Source organism: Periplaneta americana, chromosome 1 (assembly GCF_040183065.1).
Source record: "Periplaneta americana isolate PAMFEO1 chromosome 1, P.americana_PAMFEO1_priV1, whole genome shotgun sequence".
Lineage (NCBI taxonomy): Eukaryota > Metazoa > Arthropoda > Insecta > Blattodea > Blattidae > Periplaneta > Periplaneta americana.
In genome coordinates, this window is record NC_091117.1 from 107,079,991 (window position 1) to 107,102,521 (window position 22,531).

The following is a 22,531-nucleotide window of genomic DNA, read 5'->3' on the forward strand; positions in this document are numbered from 1 at the left end:
GAAAAATATCAAACTTGTGTGACTAAATTTTGCGCTAAAATATACGTAAATCTATGAGAAATTTGACGTATAATTTTTATTCTGATATTCTTATGAATAAGTATTTCTATTTCGCTAGTTTGTGTAAGCCTGCAAAGCATGGGATTTAAATTGGGGGCGTGGGAATTGAAATGTACCACTGTCAACAGTTTTCTTTCATATTTTCAGAACGAATCGACATAATTATAATGTAATTTTCCTGTGCAACTTTTGACATATAATTCTCATACAGTTTATGCAAACAACCAGGATAGCCAACAGATCTTTAAGCTTATTCGAAGCAGATGTTTCCCAGTGATAAAAACATTGTAGGCCTATTAATTCTTTGCAGCCTACTTCTAAGTGAAAAAGTTCTTATAATGTGACATTTATGTTTATTCGTTTGTAATGTAAATAGTTATACATAACTTGATTGATAATATAAGGTGAAAATATAGGTTTTAAAAACTAGTAAATACAAAACAGAAAGAATTTGAGGTTAGGCCTAGGAAACATGGAATAAAATGAGTACCATTCCAGCCAAACCTGTATCAAAGAAGAGAAGAAAAGAGCTTGCTGAAATGAAAAGTGAATGTAGATGGGTCAAAATGAAGGTAGCAGATGAAAAAACATGTTTCGCTAGATTCAACTGAATCATGAGAATCAGTTTCAGCCCAATCACCAGAGGCAAATGGTAATAGAAATATATTGAATTTACTTCAGAACACTTACTCAAGTAAGAGGCTATCACACTTACAAGAGAGTGTAGATACTAGTAGGAGATTTCTGAAGACAGTGTTCCTAATTATATAGTAGGAGATGTAAAGTGCTTAGGTGCATTATTGAGTGCTTTGGAGTGCAAGTTTTGTAAAGAAAATTACTAGTGTTAGAGACTAGTGACTTCAGTGGATTTGCCTGTAAATTGAATGTACTTTGCAAAAATTGTGGGGAAATAAATAGTTATTCTCACACCTCAGATAGGCTTAGCAAGAGTAATTCAGGATGATCACCCTTTGACATAAATCGAAGAATGGCACAGTCATTTTGTACAATTGGGAAAGGGCATGCAGTTATGGAAAAGTTTTCAAATAGTTTAAATATGCAGACTCTCACAAAACATTGGATGAGCATGTTAGAATTGAATCAGTCATTTAAGAAAGGGCTCAATGACACAAATTCTAATTTTTCAGGAGAAAGAAAAAACTGATTACCGGTATGTAAAAACATGACAATATGTGATACAAAGTTACATACCTATCTTATAATAATCAATGGTTTTAGCATTATCATGTATGAAACACAAGCAAAATTTGTTCAGATAAGTTGTTATACTGACTGAAAATTGTGGAATTGAGCCCTTCAAAAGAAAATTCCTATTTTGATAATAAAATTATGAAAAATAAATTCTATTTTGACTAATATTTTTATTTCACTGAAATCATTCTGATATTCATAATCACAGAAACATATAATGTCAAAATTATAATACATTGTTAAGAACAACAGAAAAAATGAACAATAAAATTAATGAATGGCCTTTAAACATCATCCCTTTTTCTGCTAGTAGGCCAAGCTACGATAAGTGTTCATCTGGTATGTAGCACATTAATTTAGACAGATCCTCAATCTTCTTAACGTTAATGGGAACTTTTTCACTGTAGGCACAATGATCCGGAAGTTTCACAATATCTGATCTTGAAATCAAAAGTGTGTCTTATCAAACCTCCGGTGAATGCTGAAACACATACTTTCCCTGGGTTCTTTGAGTCATACTTGTATTCATTGAACATTGTTGGTTGCAGTTTCACTTTCTGATCACGGTGTGTTCCTCTCGATTGTGTTTCTCCTGACAAGTAGGTTCTCTTGTAGTATTTCTGCCACCATTTACTAACCTCCTTAATATCAGTTGATACCAATTTTACAATAAATATCCCTTCTTTTGAAGCATTTGCAATGATTTCTACATATTCCACTTTTATAGTTTTTCTTATTACATAATTATACTTTTCTTTTTTTTCTTCTCATTACAAATAACTGCATTCCCTCCAAGAGACTCCATGTTTATTTAAAACAGCTGGAACTGGTAACTGGTAACCAACTGTTACCAGATTATTCTTATGTTTGTCACTAGGTGTCAATGCAAATTTACTTTATAAAGGCCTCAATTCCAGGAGTAGAGCCACTTCTGAAAGAGTGCTATATTCAGACAGTTATAGAACCAATGTCATTGAGTGGAAATGACCTCTTTTAATGCAGAATCATGTATCTACCCATTATGCACCAATGCATGTGAAGAAACCATTTTCTTAAAAACATGCCATTGAGCCCTTTCTTAATTGACTGATTCAATTATAGAACGCAGTGGTAAAACTACAGTAGAAGGAACTCTAGAGCATGCCAGACAAGAATTGAAAAAAAATGTATAAAAATGTATATCAAACTGAAGAGTAGCAACAGGATAATTTAGTTGACATAATGGTGAGCTTCATGGTAGTTACAAGGAAAAGGTACTAGGCGTCAAGTCTTCAGAATTTTCTACATAGTTTGAGGGTCACAAAGAAATTTTTGTTTCTAAGAAATGGGTTGATATGGCTGTAGCTGAAGCAGTAAGTGACTGCAATGTAGGATGGAGTGAAACACAGTCAAGAATATTGTAGGAATGTGGGTTGTCACCAGGATTACAAGACAAGAAGATATGGGACAATTATGACAAGAGGCGAGTCACTGACAGGCAACGATGATCATCTGTGAAGTACCAGAAATACAGAAGTGGAGTGAAACTGGTCAAAATGAGAGAGGAATCTAGTAGACTATAGAAGAAAGGATGTAGCTATGCAGCAGGGCATTTCAGGATCATTAGAAGAAAATTATACTAATTATTCTGATCACAAAATTTTTATTTCAATTAGCTGCTAATAAAATTTTCAAAATTTTCATGTCTTGTAAAACATTTTTCTTCTAAACCATTTGATATAGAGTAACGGAATTTTCTACACTGCTGCAGAATCTATAGAAGGACGGAATTGTGAATTGCCTTTACTGTATACTTAAATAAATTGAGAATATAATTTTTTTTAATGTAATATATGTTAGAAAAAAATTAATTCAAACTTAATTATTTTTTACACTTGAACATTATTAATTCAATAAAACCTATGCACAGATCAGTAGAACGGCATGTTGGCTATATGCTAAGCTTCAGAAATCAGCATTAACTTTATTTTTCTGTGACTAACATGATTACTATGGTTCAGATAAAGTAGCTGTATCAGTATAGGCATCCTTGGTCTGTGCGTTTTGTTTACAAACATTAACTGCTTGGAAGTGCACTCCCCATCCCCTACCTATAACATCAGTGAATGGACAGTATAGCCTTAGTTAATGTTTGTAAACAGAACGCATGGACCAAGGATGCCTATCCTGATACAGCTACTTTACCTGAACGATAATGATTACTAATGAATTAATAATTTTTTTTCAATTATTTTTTTTTTTTCTGAGTAAGATTTACTCTATATTATTGAAGCATTGCATACATACACAATACAATACAATACAATACTGGCAATATGTGGTATAAAATTATTCTATTTAGGTAATTGTAGAAGTTACAAAATTCAGTAGCATGTACCCTTAAAGTAATCATTATTAACATAAAAACGTAATACCTTATTATAATTATAACAATATATAGTATGAGATTATAAAATTTTTCATTAGTAATTATTCCACACTTCATTTCAAGAGTCTGGTTCATCGTCTGGTGTTCCCCCCTTCGGTAGCTCAGCTTGTACAACGAAGAAAAAAACAACGGGAAGTAAGAGGGGTTATTCACAGATCCAGGAGCTTGCAGCACAAAGCACATCACTCTGTGAAATTGAGAAAGAATTCCTCATTAAAAAGTATAGGAAAGAAGAACAACTTCTTGACATCAAGATTGAGAATGCACAACTGAAACAACAGTTACTGAAGAAACAATTGGAGAAGTAATAATAATTCAAAGACTTTTGTGAACTGTCTATATTACTACACTGCTTGCACAAACGTTATTCAAGCCAGAGATCAAAGTTAAAATTAATTGCATTACATTATTTTAGTTAGGTATTTTAAGTGATAGTTAATGAATAAAATAATTATTTGATAAATCAATTAAAGGTCAGTATTTTATTTAAAGTATTTTTTGTGAAAGCAAAGATTTTTATTAACACAATTGTGTCAATATGTTTTAATATAGTAATACACAACAATGATAAATATTTTTCCTCAATTTCATTGACTGTAGAACTTTAGATAATGAATTAATGCTACGAATTGTTTAATAAATGCATTTTAGTTTAGAAAGAAATACGTGATTTTTTATGCTAGCCCAGTGGCCCCGATACTGCACTAAAACATGTGTCAGCAGCAATCTTGAAATGAAGGAGGAAGGAAAGGGGAAGGAAGGTTACATAATCCTGTAATGTGTGACGCAGTATTATAGCCCAGTACACAGTACAGTGCATAGTAAGATCATTGTTAAGTGGGATATGTTTTAAAAAGGGAGAACACACGTTTTGGTGCGGTAGGTCAAATGCATATTACAGACCTCTTTCAGTGGACAGTGGACTCTGTGCAAAAATGAAAACGACACACTCGTATTATGCATATGCATGCATGGAACTCACAAGTAAGTAAAATAATAAAATATGATCCTTACCACCCAAAATATGTTTCTGCTATTGCATTTCTGAATCCAACCGCTGTTTGTGGTTCTTGATGTGCCATGAGGAGGACTGGGACATCATCGTTCACAGGACGGAGTCTCATTCTACGTTGACCAAGATACTGATGTAGCAACAAGTCTTCTTGTGGGATGTCATCCTTCATCTCGGTGGCTATATTATGTAATACTGCTGTTGCAATGATTACTTTGAGAGCGGTGCGAACTTTAATACGAAGTGTCATTCTAAGGGCTGGGAATCTTCTCTTCCACACTCCATACATTCTTTCCACACAATTTCTGGTCCTTTTATGAGCTCTCTTGTAATTCATTTGAGCCCTCGTTTGTGGTCTTAAGAAAGGAGTCAGTAGATATCGACGTAAGGGGTATCCATTATCCCCCAATAGAACACCATCATTAATTCTTGCAGTCTCAAAATCTGCTCTTAACCGACAGTTGTTGAATATTGTGCTATCATGCACAGATCCCGGCCAACGTGCAACTATGTCTCTAATTATTAATTTCGAATCACAGACTGTCTGTACATTTATTGAAAAAAATCCCTTTCTGTTTCTGAATGCCTCACCTCGGTTCCATCCTGGAGACTGTATTTGAATATGTGTGCAATCTAGTGCACCAACGACTCCAGGAAAGTGTGCTAGATCATAAAATCCACGCTTTATTTCTGCAATATTTTCCTGCTGAAGATTATTAATGTAGTTCGGTCTTAATGCTCCAATAGCAGCAGAAACCTTACTGATTGTTCTACACACAGTTGCTTTCGAAACACCAGCATTATCAGCCATTACCAGCTGAAAAGAGCCAGATGCGTAGTATCTCAATGCTATTAACAATTGATGCATTGATGACAAAGGATAATTTCGTTGGTTATGGTATTCTAACCTCTCTTGAATTTCTTCCAGCACTTTTAACGTCACAGCTTTCGATATTCTATATCGTTCAAGAAATTTTGCTTCTGATAGATCTGTAAAATCATTTCTTCTTACATTCAAAGGTCTTTGCACTGCTAAATTTCGAATATCTTCGTGAAGTATTAACCGGGACCACATATTAGGCGGGGTATACTAATTTTGACTTATATACAGTATCTATCAGCATTTTTCTTTGTTGAAATACATGATTCATGAATGGTAATACAGTATTACTCCATTATATAATTACTGTACCAGTACTCTACGTCAAAGACATTTACATTATGTACTGCACTTAATTCTTTCGAAAAAAAAAAACCATTTATAGTTATTTGCCGTGTGCATGTTCTCCAAGTCCTCATGTTTACCACACTTCAGTTTCTGCGATTACATCCTCCCGACGTAGCAGTTGTAGTGATTTAAGTCGCGATTTTTGATTATCGTTCTTAATTCGATGATGGAATTCCTAATGCATCAGAGAGTTGTTTCTGAGTAAGAGTGTTCTCATTGTATTTTCGTAAGATTTCCAATTTTTCCGACACAGAAAGGGCTTTTCGTTTAACACTCATTGTAATCACACAGACACTTCAATACACAAAAGGACAACAAACTGCCCAGCAAAAATTTCCAGAATTTTATTACAGCCAAGTGACGAATGTTGTTTGAGAGAGAGGGTTAGCAAGAGGGTGAGGTATCGTAACTGAATGTAGGCTTTAACGCAGATAAGGAGTCGAATAAGAGAGCATAACAAGAGGATGGGGTATAGTAAGGTATGAAGTATGAAGGTTTAAATGCGCAGGTAAAGGGTCGAATACCAATACTTTTCAGGTTAATGGTAGCAGTGAATTCAATGACCAAGATGTTTCATTGCTGTTACATTGCTGAAAATTACATCGAAAATATTCCACAAAAACAGCGTATTATGCGGGACTAGAACAAACAGGGTATTTTATAAAGGCGTTATATATGAAATGTGCAGGGACCGGACAAAAAAAGCGTATTACATGGGATAGCGTAATAAGTGGCATGTCTTATCGAGGTTTTATTGTACTTACATTTTTCATGGAAATATTGAATAATTTATATGACTGGTAATGTTTTGAATGGAATCATATAATCATTATAGTAAGAAATAATTTACAGTACGATTACACTACTAACACTTTCTAACTATTTTTCACTAATCTTAACACTAACTCACAGATTCTACAGTTAAAAACAAGGTATGTTACAAACGGGTGCGTGCTCGACAATGACCAACAAATGTGTCTAAGCTCTTTCAAACCACGATAGAAACTGCAAAAATACCCACAGATACAATTCACTACAAGCTGTTGTTAGAGGAAAGGGTAATTAAAGAATACCTGTATTCAGTAACCTGTCACCATTGACAGTAATTATTTACAACGGGAAAACCCAGCATGTTGGTTTTAAACCAACAACGCACCCGCTCGAAGGTTAAAAACAGTAAGTGGTATTACTCCAGAAATTAGTAACACATTTTGTGACATCATTAGCACTAGAGTATGTGATCAAGAGAAAGAAGACTATATTGTATGATGTCAAAATGTTGTACTAAGTGTGCAAATGTACATCTAAGAGTACTCTTTAAATGAGAGAATTTCAAACCAGGTGGTTAATGAACTAGCAAGTTACTCTGAAAGAAACTCATGGAACTGTTATTCAGTGTCTTGATGCTCTGTCCAATTTGCTACCCCAAGTCTTATGTCATACATTCATCAAACAAGTATATTTTTTTTTTAAGAAAAAAAAAGAAATCTGCAAATGAGAGGAACATTTGCGCAAGAAGACTTCGCAGAAAATTATACACTTCAGATGTGGAGGACACATTGGTCAGAAGCACAAATCACCTCAGATGTAGAATGAAGTTCAGAGTACACATTGGTCAGAGGGATATGTTTTGAAATCACAAAAATTCTGAATATTTCTATGCTGTTATTAGGGCTGAGCTTGATCACAATAACTAATCTGTACATGCATTCTTGGATAAATTATAAATCATTTTAAATCTGTTAACCCAAACACAGAAACTGTTACCTACTTTTATGAATGATGGTGCTGTCAGTCAGTTTAAACAACATTTTTATATTTGCAATCTAATATTTGTTAAAGAATGCTATGGAGTAACAGCTTCATGGCACTTCGTAAATATTTTTCATATTTCTGCCCTTGAAATTACAGAAAATAAGGATGACTTGAATAGTATATGGACCTGAATAGTTCCAGTAGGGATGACTGAAAACATTCATGCTGTGATGCATGGACATTCTGCTCCATACAAAATTACATATAAATATTATTCACTAAGTTATTACCCCAAAAACTTGTTCGCAATTTCAAAAGCAAACTTCGGAAAATGTGAGTATAACATAGGGAATAGACAACCATTCTACCTTACTTCAAGGGGATTTTGCTTTGATATTCTATGCTGGAAAAAGAAGTACTTGATTATTTGTGGATCACGTGACTGATGTTGATAAAAAAAAAAAAGGAACATACAAAATTACATTTTCTAGAAGAAATTATGAAAATGGAAAAAATATTTACATTTCCCTCAAAAGAAGATAAATGTTGGGTAGAAGGAGACCAAATTATAGGCAAACTACCAAAACATTGATCGGAGGATTAAGTAGGCCTACCATTTCTCTGATCCTATCACTAAAACAGAATGAAAGTATTACTGTATATTGTCATTCCGTTACTATTATTAATGTTTTTTAATATAATATTGGTGGAAAATATTTAATTCATATACAATTTTGTTTCTTATTCATCTCTTTCTGTAGTATAATTTTTGTACTTCACTATAGCATGTAAGTGAGCTGAATTATTGTTGTATTGTTTGTAAGGACAAAATGCATGTATAAATGATGTCATTTCGTTACCAGGAACATTTTTCTTTGAGACACTAATTACATTTATGGAAAATAAATTTTGTATTCCATGAAAATTACATTTGTTTGCCTTGTTGAAAATATAGTAGGCCTACCAGTACAAAGTTTACCTCGATTTGTTTTTTCTTGTCTACATCTCAAAAGTGTAAAAACTGAACAATTGTCATTCCATTACTCATAAACTGCACTTCGCCAAAATATCAAGAATTACAAATGAACAGATAATAAAATTTTTAGGACCATACTTTAGAAAGTAAGAGAAAAGCGAATGAGGGAGATAAAAAACTTAAAAGATATGTAAAATAAATTTAAAAATTTATCAATCAATCTTCTTAATGTATCCAGCTGTTTGCTGACAACATAAAGTCCACTATAGTCCACTGTAGTCCATTCATTTCTTGTTTTTCACGAGAAATGAGGGGTATTTTGATCGGTGTTCATTATAGATACCTGTTGCTAGTAATCAATATATACTGCAGGGCTGTGTCTTCTGCAACTGGTACTGATGATTTTAATTTACTTCTTTTGTGGTTTATGGATGGACAGTATAGAAGAATGTGTTCCAGATCGTCATCACCACAGACAAGTAGGATTATCAGAAATGTGAAATCGGTGCAAGTACAATTGAGTGACAATGTGACCTGTTCTGGCTCTTGTTAAAAATGTTTGAACATGTCTGCGAAAGTTTTTGTACATTTCCAGGTCATTTGGTTTCTTTTATACAGACTGTAAAATTTTTCCTTTGTCAGAAGAGAGCCAATTGTTGATCCATAGGTTTGTAAAATGAGACTTTACTGAAGCAAAAGCATTGGATAGAGATATCACTTGAAGAGGTCTCGGTTGCAAATATGTTGCCTGTTTTGCAATATTATCGACTTTCTCGTTTCCAGGTATACCACAATGACTAGGTATCCATTGAAATGTTATTTCCTTTTGGAGTTCTTTTTAGTTTAAAATTTAAAAATTTATGTGTGCATATAATGTAAGAAGACATACTGATGTAGTATATATATAAACTGTATATTGATAAGTGAGTGGTAGCTATATGACCAGAGGTCAATGCTGTCATTCGACACTGTAATGCACTGCAACCAAATAAATAAATAAAAAATTAAAGGCAAAACAGTACAATCTACACATACCATAACAAGAATTCTTCAAATGTGTACCAGTATAAAGTTTTCTCTCAACTTGATTTTAAAAATACCTTAAACTTTTCATATTCACCTACATATGTCTGCATGTAACTTACTGATGACAGTACGCCTACTTGTGGTACAAGTGCTTTTGTAAGTCTTGAACTTCTCGCATATTATGTAGGTAATTAGTAACAAGTGGAACGGAGAAGGGGCTACAAGAGTATATTACAATATACAAAAGTTCAGTGAAGCAAAAGGAAATTGTGCCTCCTTTGGTGTAGCTTTTCTGAAAAAAATATTCTTTTAGCTTTCCAAAGTAACAAGGTAACAGCATCAATTTACATTAATTACCTGTCAATCATAACTTAAGAATTTACATAACACTCGAGAGGTCCAGGACCCAATACTAGGGAAACTAACCATTTCCATAACAATTCATCCTGAACATCTCGCATGTTATGTTAGTAATTAGTAACAAGTGGGGGGAAGAGCTACAACAATGGATTAGAATATACAGGTAAGTATCAAACGATTTTTATGTTGAAAGTATTTGTGGCTGCGAACTAGAAGCACGCACCTATTTATCAATAGGCCTACAGACATCTCACAGAAAGCAAAAGAAAACTGTCTCTCCTTTGGTGTAGTTTTTCTGAAAATACCACTTTTAAGCTATGATTGATAGGTCATTACATTAGTGTAAACTGATGTTCTTGTCTTCTTACTTTAGAGAGCTAAAAAACCTTAAAGATATTTTTCCAGAGAAGGTAGTTGTTCTGTAGGCCTACCTGCCTAAATATGGATATTTTGCTAATAAATACGTTTTCAACTGGTCTGTTATATTATAGTTTTGGTCTTCTTTCTTAAATTATTTCATATCAATTATCATTACTAACTCAACCCCTAATTCCATTAACATTGCTGACAACGTAGGCCTAAGTTAATAGGCTAACTCACCATTTATTGTGTTATGTTATTAATCTGTGACTAGTTATTTGCATTTCATCACTTGTTCTATTACTTTACTATATAATCTAATATATTATTTTAATGTACCGAAGTACATATGATATTCCCATGCCGGAGAGAATTTTTCTCCGTTCCATTACTCTTCCATCATATATAATCTAAGTTTTCTTTTATACTGTAAGTGCTTTTGTTTTTGTTTACCAAGATTTTCATGTTATATTTGCTTATTACCTATTGTTGAGTACTATTGGAGTATAACTGTATAAGTTTAAATGACCATTATTCAGTGACGTGCAGTCCACACAAGCAACCCAAGCACGGCATGGGCAGCACTGATTGATTATAAGAATCACGATATCTACGTAAATCCATAATTAAACTTTCTGTTTATTTAATCATAAAGTTTTGTTAATTGTAAGTAGCGTGATGGGGGTATATACAATGCACATACTGTGGTCCCAAGCTGACAGCAGCATGCCAGCAGTGCAGAATGCAGGTTAGCATGGGAGTTGCCAAGTACAATAAAAAGTTTTGATTATGTCTGGTGATAATAATAATTTAATTCAGCAACAAAAGAATATTACTCGCCATTTTCAGAATACCAATTACGAAAGATGCGATTGGCTTAGTGGAAGTGTTAGGTATAACAGACTATTTTGTTGGAATTGTTTGCTGTTTAGCTGTGATAGAAGCTCCACTTGGAAAACTACAGGATACAAGAAGCTAAATACAGTAATTTAACTAAAGCAATATGGGATCATGATGTTGCTATTGCACATATTCGTGCTTCTAACACACTCGCGACTTTTGGAACTGTGCATAATGAAACTGAGCTAAGTGACCAAACACAACAAAGTATTATTCTACATAATGAAAAGATAACACGCAATAGAGACATTCTGAAAAGGCTTATAAACGTCGTTTGTTTACTTGCAAAACTGAACTCACATTCAGAGAAAATGGTGAGTCGAAAATGTCCAACAACAGCGGTAATTATTTAGAACTTTTGAACTACACCGCCCAGTATGACCCTCTCCAAAAAGTTATTTCGAGACATCTACAGTATTCAAATGTGTATCAAATCGTATTCAAACTGGTTTAATTGAATTTGCTGCTAGTGCACTTAATAAAGAAATTAAACAGCAATTACATAAATCTGATTTTTTTGCCATATTAGCTGATGAGACAACTGACGTCTCAAATAAATCACAATTTTGTCTCATTTATCGATATACGATTGAAGGAAGGGTGGTAGAGCGGTTTGTGTGTCTCCGTGATGTGAGGACAAAACAGCAGCAGCACATTCTGATCTTATTGTGAGACATATTCAAGACTTTTCAAACTGGAGTAGAAACTTGTCGAACAGAGCTACGATGGAAGTGCAGTGATGGCCTCTTCATTACATGGTGTCAAGCTAATATTAAGGCATATTTTCCACAAGCTCTCTTTCCTCACTGCTATGCACACTTTTTAAATTTAACACTGTCCCAAAGTGCTTCAAGTATTCCTGAATGCCGTATATTTTTTGCTACACTTTCTGGGCTTGCAGCGTTTTTCTCCAAATCATCAATGCGCAAAAAATTTCTTGATGAATTTCTGGGTCAATGATTACCACATGTTTCCCCAACAAGATGGAATGACTCGTCACGACTTACCAATACTTAGAGTAGTCTTTTATAATAATATTTTTAATTTTAGGCAGTAGTTGGCAGTAGTTGCAGTAGGCATAATCTTACAGATTTTGAAAAAAAAAAAAAAGAAATTGGTATTTTTATAATAAGTAATGTTATAAATATTTGAATCAAATATAAATAGTAAGACGGAAAAGAAAACTTGACTACGCGGCTGCTTGGGTAATCTGTTGGGCCACCGCACGTCACTGTCATTATTATATGTATTATTTCTGTTATTATTTCTGTTCTCTACTCCGTAATTGAGGAGTTGAATCGAAAATGGGTGTAACCCAGAAATTGAAGTTTTGAGAAAAAGGTCTTTGAAATATTTGAGTAGCTGTATAAATAACGGTGATTCACGTTATTATTCAATATTTTATTAACTGAAAAACATTTTAATTGATATAAATGTGTATACAGTAAGGGAGAAATAGTCGTTATAAAATAACCTTGCAATTGCCCTTATTCCATTCAATGGCCTTTCTTCCATTTAATTACCCTATGCATGGAAAAACGGCAGAACAAATTTCCTTCTGCGATTTCTTGTTGAGGATTAAATAAAGAGGATTACACAAGGAATATGATCACACAATTTATACTGTTTCAAGGACAACATTGTGATTCATCATATTTTTAAATACGTGAGAAATGATTAAAGTAAAATGCTTCCTTTTTTGTAAACACAACCATATTTTCAGAACAGTATTAAAGATTCCACTTGAAATGGTAAAGTTATTGTGTAAAAAAAGAAAACATGAGGAAATTCTTTACGAAAAAATGTGCTAGATACAACAAAAGTCAGGTTGATGAAACTTAGCAAAGACTAGTTCAAAGTAACCTAAGTCTTCTTTTCTTCTGACAGGAATGTGTACAGACTCCTTACATCATTTTCCTTCCTCGATTTCATAGGGTTTGATGGGACTGCTGGAACATCTAAATCTGTTAAATGCTGCGTCCTCTTGCCAAAAGAATATGTACAGCTGTCAAAAAAAAAAAAGTGGCCGCACTTGTGAACAGCGAATATTTTCAAAGTCCACTTCGGGTCGCGGCGATGTTACACGATGCATGTGCTTGTACAAGCAGTTCCCGAACTATGAAAGTGTTCCATGTCTGCGCCTCGTAGGCCAGCGGTAGAGTGCTTGTTTAGTGATTCAAAGGTTGTGGGTTCGGGCCTTCTTCAAGTTTTCATTTTATTTTTTAATCGTTCTTTAGCGATGTAAATGCTATTCAAATTATCATTTATATTCAGTTATCGTTCTTTATGGATATCACGTTACTTATATTTTGTTATCGTTCTTTAGAGATATGAATAAAATTCAAGTCATCATTTGTATTCTGTTATCGTTTTATAATGATATGAATAACAATTTTTATTATTGTATTTCCAATGGTGGTTAGCCCTATTTTACATATGTATGTTAGGGCTATAGTTTCATACACAAAAAAGATAAGCATAAAGAAAAATAGAAAAGAAAATTAAATTAGCTTACGCGATGTAAACAAAACATAAACAAACCGTAAATTAGGCATTGCGATTGCAAAATAAATATCAGGCATCAATTTGAAACATACAAAAACATTAACAACACACATACGTAACACTTCTATAACACAAATACGCAGCCTACCGTACCATACATCATAAATTAATACACAATAGTCATATAAACACAATCAAACTATAATTACGACATTGCGACGATATCAAGCATCACATAACTGACTCACATACATAACAAATCAAGCATCCGTTGCAACACATACACTTCAACATAGTAACCACACTTTTAAAAGTTACAAATTTGGCTCCAAGAAGAATAAATAGGACACTGTTACTAATTACTATTCTTCTACAATTTCTTAAATATATCTGTAATAAATCTGTGAAATTCCGATATGAATAATATTCACGTTTTGTATATTGTTATCGTTCTTTAGCGATATAGATAATATTCAAGTTATCATTTATATTCTGTTTTCCTTCATTAGCATTATAAAATAATATTAAAGTTATTTATATTGTTATTGTTCTTTCGCAATATAAATAATCTGTATTTTATGTAAGTAATTATTATAACACAAATAACCATCCTTCTTTGTAAAATAGGTTATTTTATTTAGATAATTAAATAAGTATTATATAATATCTTATATTAATTAAACAAACCGATATTTATCATTTATATTCTGTTATCGTTCTTTAGTGATACTGTATAAATAATATTCTAGTTATTTATATTGTAATCGTTCTTTAGCGATATAAATAACATAAATTTAATATTAAGTTTCGAAAAATCCAGTTGCATAATACTGGTATTAGTTTTTCTTTTTGTATTATTACATTATACTATCTTGAACCACAATAAAATGAAAAGGAGTAACGAGGAATTGAACCTGAGACGTTGACATCTAAATTTCGACGTTCGTCCGCTGAGCTACGAGGGCAAAAGTGTGGAAACATTTTCGGAAAAATTGGCCCAATCACACTCTAAGATTTTCTGATGATTTGTAGAAGCTAGTCCAGGATGCGGGGGGCAAAGGCTAATTGAGATTTCCCGGTCTCTGATCGGGTCAAACATCCTGATAGAATTAATATTTAACCCTTGCCGTGACTTTCGGTGAAGTCCGGAGGGCCCAATTAGTCAAATCCACTCTCCTCATCTCCATGCTTGGGTCCCCTGGAATTTAATAAGATGCGAAAGAGATAGTGGTGTGCGGAAAGCAACGGGATGTTACCGCATTTAGGCCTATCCTTCCCAAGAAAAACTGCAAACATAAACAAAGGAAGCTTTTAATAGAAGAAGAAGGATATTCTGCGGACCTCTGGAAAAATAACTAAGGAAGAGACTAGTGAAGTGCTTTGTGTGGAGTGTGGCATTGTATGGGGAAGGAACATGGACATTACGACGAAATGAAGAGAAACGAATTGAATCATTTGAAATGTGGATATGGTGAAGAACGGTGCGTGTGAAGTGGACAGACAGAATAAGAAATAAAATTGTGTTTGAAAAAGTGAGTGAAGAAAGAATAATGCTGAAACTGATTAGAAAGAGAAAAAGGAATTGGTTGGGTCTCTGGTTGAAAAGAATAATAGAAGACATTAGGATATGTGGATCATATGCGGAGACTAAGAGGAAGGCAGAAAATAGGAAAGATTGGAGATTGCTGGGTTCGCAATGAAAGACCTGCCCATGGACAGAACACTTATGTATGTGGGTATGTTCAGAATGCCTGGAATATCGTGTCTATTTGCTATTTGCAAAGACTAGTCGATTCCATGCCCACTCGACAGCAAGATGATCGAGATAAGAGGAAGATAGACTAAATATTGAATTGTGGCTTTTTGTTTTGTTTTTTGAATGCTTAATTGTTTGAATGTTTTAAGGCCGACACCAGTAAATTTGTTATGTTTATGCCACGAAAGCTATTTTTATTGAGAATAAAATCTTTTTTCTTTCCATTTGCAGCCACAATATCATAATGATAAAGTCATGGCATAATATATTAATGAACCTGATGTTAATTACTAAAATAATCGTAAAAGAGAAAGGAGTCATTATGTATAGTTTATCTCTCTCAAAAATATAACAAAAAAGAACATAAAAAGCACGAGGTTGTAGTCGAACGCAGGACCTCATGAATAAGAGGCCTGAACGCTACCATTACCCTATCGAATCACGGAATGAATACTTCAATTATAACTGTAGATATCAGGCAACGTGGTCCAACAACATGTAACATCGCCTGTCTCCGAATTATAGAGAAGATACCCGAAGGGAACTTTGTTCCAGGAGAGCGGCCACTTTTTCTTTTGACAGCTGTACAGTAACAACCGAAAAAGCTCTCTGAAGCAGACACGATGCCAATAGAAGAATTTTTCAGTTTTGTATATGACTGAATTTTGAAATCCTATCTTTTGTTGCGAGTTTCTTATTCTTGAAAAGAGTTGTCAGTTTGGCTCCAGTCAAAGATATACTCATTTCCTTCAATCACCATAAATGTAGCTGGACTCAGCCTACAGGTTAGAAGAATCTGAACATATTCCGCAGCTAAGTAAATAATTTTGTTCCTCTTGACTATCATGCTATACAAACCGAAATCCTAGTCACATTGGTTGTAAGAGTGACCACAAACTGGAAAAATATGGGTAACTTTAAACGTTTATCTTTGTTGACAACCAAGAACAGAAACGTACCATTGTGAGGTTCTTATTTTGACTGAATCTGAAAAGAGAACTGTCTCCTCAATATTTGTAGAGTTCGTATATTGTGAACATAGTCACACTGTGTTTGGATCCTTTTTCGACTTTGTCTCTAGGAAGTAGTAAAAGAAGCTGGAGTCATCATTGTGCCAGTGGATAATGAAGATGTAAAACCATAGTAGTCTCTAAAAAAACTGAGAGGTAACATTCAATCTGGGACGTGCTAAATTCTGGACACAGTCAAACTCTAACACAAACATTTGTTCGTGGTAATCTGGAAGTATAATCTGTCCTCTTGCAAAAGTTGAAATAGGATCTGTACTCTTTGTTTAGAGTTGTGCCCATTTCTGGCCTGTAGTAAGAGCTAATAAGATTGAACACCTTTATATTGAGATTGAGATTCTCGAAGTATAATTTTTTAGATTTTTCTTTCTTGGTATGATAGCTGAATCCAGAATTTATTTTTCGTTTTCTCGTTGCTTTGTTTGTTACCAATACATTGTTCACCACATTCACTTTCACATTTGCTTGAACCGAAAGATGCATCATCACTGAACACATAAAATTCACTGGGCATTTAAAAAAACGAGTAACATTAAAACAATAATAAATTGAGCTCTCTCTTAAGTCCCAAGTATGTACAGTTTCCCTAGAAAAGGATGAGACGATTGAATATTCCTAAGTCTCAGATGTAAGACACTGCACATGATTGGAGACCAGAGCACTGATACACAAGATAACGAATATTGAGTTACTTAAATTCAGGCTATTTGGTTTGTTACTAGCATTGTTCCGAAATTCACTTCAAAAACTGCAAAAAAATATGATAATATTACGTAAATAAAAGATAAATATATACATAAATCGTATAGTTAAATCGACAATGGACCTTCATGACTAGATCGACACTCCGCACAGAAAGGAAAGCTTTCGTGTCATTTCAATAGCTCAGACGCTAAGACTTCTGCGTCTCGTGTAGAAGAGTGCGAGTTCGATTCCTAGTCTACACAACGATTTTTTTTTTTTTTTGTTTAAATAACTTTGAAATAGCTAAATAACGTTGAAATAGAGTTTTACAAAGTCCTCAGATTAAGTGTTAATGATCACAGACAACACAAAATTACAAGTTATAATATTGTAAACGTTAATCTAATGAATGCATTTATACATACACACACATACAATGTAAATGCATATATATTAAAAACTAACAATTAAAATGAAATTAAAAAATATTCCTAAGCCACACAAACAAACTTTTACAAAGGTTTAGAGTCCTTAGGCTATGTCATTTGTTGAGTAGTTATTACAATATTTTATTAGTAGCTTTCCCATATGTGTAAGAATTGCACTCGCACAAAACAATTTTTGTTAAAAGTGTGGCTTTGGATTATTTCATTCTCACCCCTTCAGTTGATTTTAACTATTTTATCTACGTGTTTGCAATAGTGTTTAATTTAATGTTCATTCAATTTTATTCATGTTATGATTGAATGAAAAAACGCTGTTGCAGTTATTGACTAATTACATATATTAATACTAATTATTAAATGCATCTCTTAAATAACCAATTGCAGTATCTTTTGCAAAATCTTGAATGTTTAAGTTGTCAATAATATTTCTGTACTATATACTATAAGACATTAAAAGAATTCGCAATAGATTTGGGATCCTCTAGTTTATAATCACTAGTTTTAATGAAAAAATATTTTCTTTCTTAGAATATCTACAAGTTTAACTTCAATAATATTCCAAGTAGCTTTAATTGCATTATCTGAATGTTGTACTTTTCTATTTGAATGTATTCTATTTCCCTCTTTCATAATGTTTGATAAATTACACCGTACTTCTTGTAGTATTTAAGAACATGAGGATCATTACATTGCAACTCATTACATATAGATTCTTCTTTTTAAAACATGAGAGTTTTAAGTCCCTGCGTTATCTACATGTTTTTACTTTTGAATTTTTTCACAACATTGAGTGGAGAACATCCACTAAATTGATTCTGAAATTAAAGTGAAAAATACAATACATTTATTCTTAATATCAGTAGTACCAGTATCATATACATTTTTCCAAGATTCATTTTGTAGACATAAATGTAAATAGTCACTAGATACAGCATTTACGACTCTTTTTTAGTTTTTAAATTAATATTTTGAAATTGTTCAGTGACATTGAAAACACTTAGGATTTGTTTATCATGTTCAGACAAGCCATTGATTTTAGGTTCTGTCGAATAGGAATTCAGTCTAATTCTGTGTACAAAACTTTTATCAATGGCTGTGCTACTTCAGCTTGTATGCTGGTGGGAAAATGGCTCTACGACTAAGGTTTCCAGTTTCAAGGAGTGAATTTAATTTACTTTTACGGAAAAGTTCCGAGAGTTAATCTATGTTTGTCTCTACAGATCACAAATTCCATATGAGATTTATAAAGTCTTTTCTTTACAAATTCAATGTTGGCTATAAATATTAATAAATAATGTAAGAAATATGAATGATTGTAGTTAGAAGTCTGATTTACATTATAAAAAGCAAGAAGTTACATTCCGCGGCAACATTTGCACTTTCGATGTTTGGTTTTGTCGTCCAACGCATAAGCACGGACCTATTCAATGCTTATGTTAATAACATAGAATTTAGCTGTAGCAATGTGGTGTCATAACTTGGGATTTGTTTACTTAATGTAATTAGATTTAATTTGATTAGTTTCGCAACAATAATTGGACATCCTGTTATATCCTGTTATTGAAATATTTAATTCAGGGTTGATTTATTAACTTTTACTATGCAAGATGCCTGTTATTTCAATAATTCTATATCACGTTAAATAGTCATTGTCTACACTAAAGTATTATCGTCATCCCTCATTTCTCATCGTAATGGCGTACCGACGTGACATGAGACAGCGAGTTATAGCTCTAGTTGAGGCTGGATATGGGGCTAGATCTGCTGGCCGTTTGGTCGGTGTTCCTGGAAGTACAGCCGCGAGGGGGTTCATTGTTACAAAATTCAGGGGAGGTCAAAAATCGCCCTATTCCTGGGCGTCCGCGGATTTCTTCATTGGAAGAGGATGCTCTCTTATTCGAGACAGTTCGACTGGACCCCTTTCAGACTGCTAACGAAATAAGAGCAGCATCTAACTTTCCTGGTTCTTCACAGACTGTGATCAGCAGGTTGAGGAACCGCGGTATTAGGAGCCGGAGGGCTGCGCAAATGGAAATATTGGGGGAAGCACAAGCTGTCAACCATCTTGCCTTTGCTACCAATCGAGTGGATTTCGATTGGTGAAATGTATGATGGTATGTGTACAAGATTTTAAGTTAACGGGTCTCTTTTTGTTTTTTATGATTTTTGTTTCAGGAAGAATGCTTTTAACTTCCAAGTAAGATTTATTTACTTTTTGACGAGATTCAGCCCACTTGTAGATAAAAAAATTGGGCATAAATTATTCCATATTTTTCGACAAATTATACAGTTGAGGAACTCTGAACAAATTAATTACACCTCAATAAAAAAAAAGAGTTTTACCTGGGATCGAACACGAAACATTTCGGTTATACGGTGGAACCGACACGCTGCTATATGAGCTACCGAGACAAGACAGTGACAGCAGCAGTCCAGAATGTAGATCCGATAGCAGGCATTTGCCATTCGGTACAGAGAAAAAATGATATTTTGTTACCCGAGCTATGTTGTGAAATCGTGGCCTTAAATGACTGTCTTCTTCGTGATCCTTATTCTGATCCTTGTCCTTGTTGTGGTCCTTGTAACAATTCTTGTTCTATTTGTCATGGTACTTATCGTTATACGTCGATATCGAGTGAACCGCGCTGTAAAACTTTAACTTCCGACAACCAAGAATCGTCTCATTCTTTTTAAGGGTAACTGTACATAGGAATTAGAAAACACAACCTTCCAACCATCACCTGATAACTAACATTAAACTGTGAAAACAGCTCAACACTTAAGTTATACTGCGTCACAGACCACTAGAAAAGAGATATAAAATCGAAACTTTGTAGGGTGACAAAATACACATTAGAGAATCTAATAATGCATTGAACAGAAAAAGGGCAAAACATGGATTATGCCCGTTTTCGATTCAACTCCTCAATTACATTGTTGAGTGGATGAAATAAATAAATAAATTACTACCACAGTCTAGTATATAAGTACTGTCACGAAGCTTGAGTTTATGAGGGTACTCAGAATAATGGACTGTGCAGATACTATTTCGCATTGTCTGTGATGAGGCGATACTAGCGATCCTAGTGGTTAGCAACTATCTATGGATGCATATTTACTATGTATTGAGCTTCGTGACTGCATATACTATAGACTGTGTTACTCAATGGCGCACCCAGGAATTTCTCTTGGGGGTGGTCCAATAAAAGGATGACACACGCACGCACGCACACACACACACACAGATATATAGTTTTTTTTTTTTTTTTTTTTTTTTTTTACAAAACGAAGTCTAGTCTTCTTGGCTTTTTCTTTAGGTTGTTAACAACATCTTGTGGAGAAACTATGATATCACAATGGATGTCAAATCAAAAGTGTTATGTACATGTACGTGAATCATTTCGGTAAAATTACAGATAACAGATTTATATGCTATCATTGCTTAAAAACTGAGTAAAAATGTTACAACTTATCACTTTGGGGGGGGGGGGTCTGCACCCGATGGACCCCCATCAGTGCGCCCTTGGGTTACTACTCCCTCTAATATCATATTTGTGAACATCTTTGTTTGATGTAAACAAATTATAAAAACAAAGCTGCTTTATATATTAACATATCAGTGACAATTAAAATGTTGTATGATTTAAATACAGATCTCAGAAGTTCTCTTTTACATTAAAAATTAGTTTTAGCATTTTATTTAGAATAAGTAAATACTCTCCTTAGGCCCATATATTTTGTAGATCCGTCCCAGAGTAAATTACTGTAAGAAATAGCTTCCATAATATAAGATCACAGTCTATCACACCTAAAAACTTTGTAGAATTTACATTATTATATGAGGAGCACAGCTGCCTCTAAAGCAGATGGTACTTTTACATTTCTATTAAAAAATAGGTCTATAGCCTACAGAATGTTTCATCAAAATTTAATGGGCCTATTAAATTATAAGCAGCACCCCAACTATTGAATACCAGCACACAAACTATTGAATAGCAGCACACAATCTTTGCAATATCGGTATATAACTACTTCAAAAGGAAATTTATGATGGTTTTACCAACAAAAAACTACCTTAGTATTTGCTTGTTAAACCCCGTAGTGTTTGCAGCACACTCTTTATGCTGTGTCGCAATTAGGCAAACTCAACGAATGCCACAACAGAAATGTAACATTATTGACACCAAAAGAAAATCTGCAAACCACAATGAAACCTTATCATAAAATGCTTATTCTGAAAATACCCATAAGTGGTACACTGTTCATAAACGGTACCTAAACTTCAGTTTCCTAGAGAGCCTTACAAATAGGCCCTAAGTCCGGCCCTTTGTACATTTCAAGTTATGGCCTGTATTGACAAGGAATTAAGAAAAATTTGGTTTACAAATAGGCCCAAAGTCCGACCTCTTATACATTTCAAGTTAAAGCCTTTATTGATAAGGAATTAAGGTAAATTTGGTTTGTCAAGAACATATTTCCGTGTCATTTCGTGATAGTTTTATTGCACATGACTGCAACAATTTATATTTATCTGCAGAAATGAGAAATTCGCAAAAATGTATTACATTCAACTCGTACGTGGGTTTGTTTTCATTGCATTTTGTTTATTTTTCTTGCAGGTCGTGTCTGACAATTGTTAGGTACATGTGATTTTAATAAGCTTCGTGAGAAGAATTAGGTAACACAATAATTGACACGTGATGGACACCTTAGTCCTAAGTGTAGGTACAGTACCGTTACCGTTACCGTATTATATTTATATGCCAGAAAGAAGTGGCAATACTCAGTCGTATTA

General features: G+C 33.7%; 1 protein-coding gene across 6 annotated transcripts in view; it reads right to left on the bottom strand.

The window, feature by feature from the left end:
• LOC138699467 (G protein pathway suppressor 2) overlaps window positions 1-22,531 on the bottom strand; it is a 106,158-nt gene that overhangs the window by 83,308 nt on the left and 319 nt on the right. Inside the window, exons 1-2 of one of the 6 annotated variants that reach the window (XM_069825395.1) lie at window positions 4,715-5,240; window positions 3,687-3,887 (exon numbers count right to left, since the gene is read on the bottom strand). The exons of 3 other annotated variants lie outside the window; for them this stretch is intronic. In XM_069825395.1, the coding sequence (XP_069681496.1) occupies window positions 3,687-3,883 (197 nt within the window). In that variant the 5' untranslated portion in view covers window positions 3,884-3,887; window positions 4,715-5,240. Of the gene's footprint in view, window positions 1-3,686; window positions 3,888-4,714; window positions 5,241-22,531 lie in introns of those variants that run through there. 2 more of the 6 variants (XM_069825387.1, XM_069825413.1) reach the window with 2 other exon arrangements.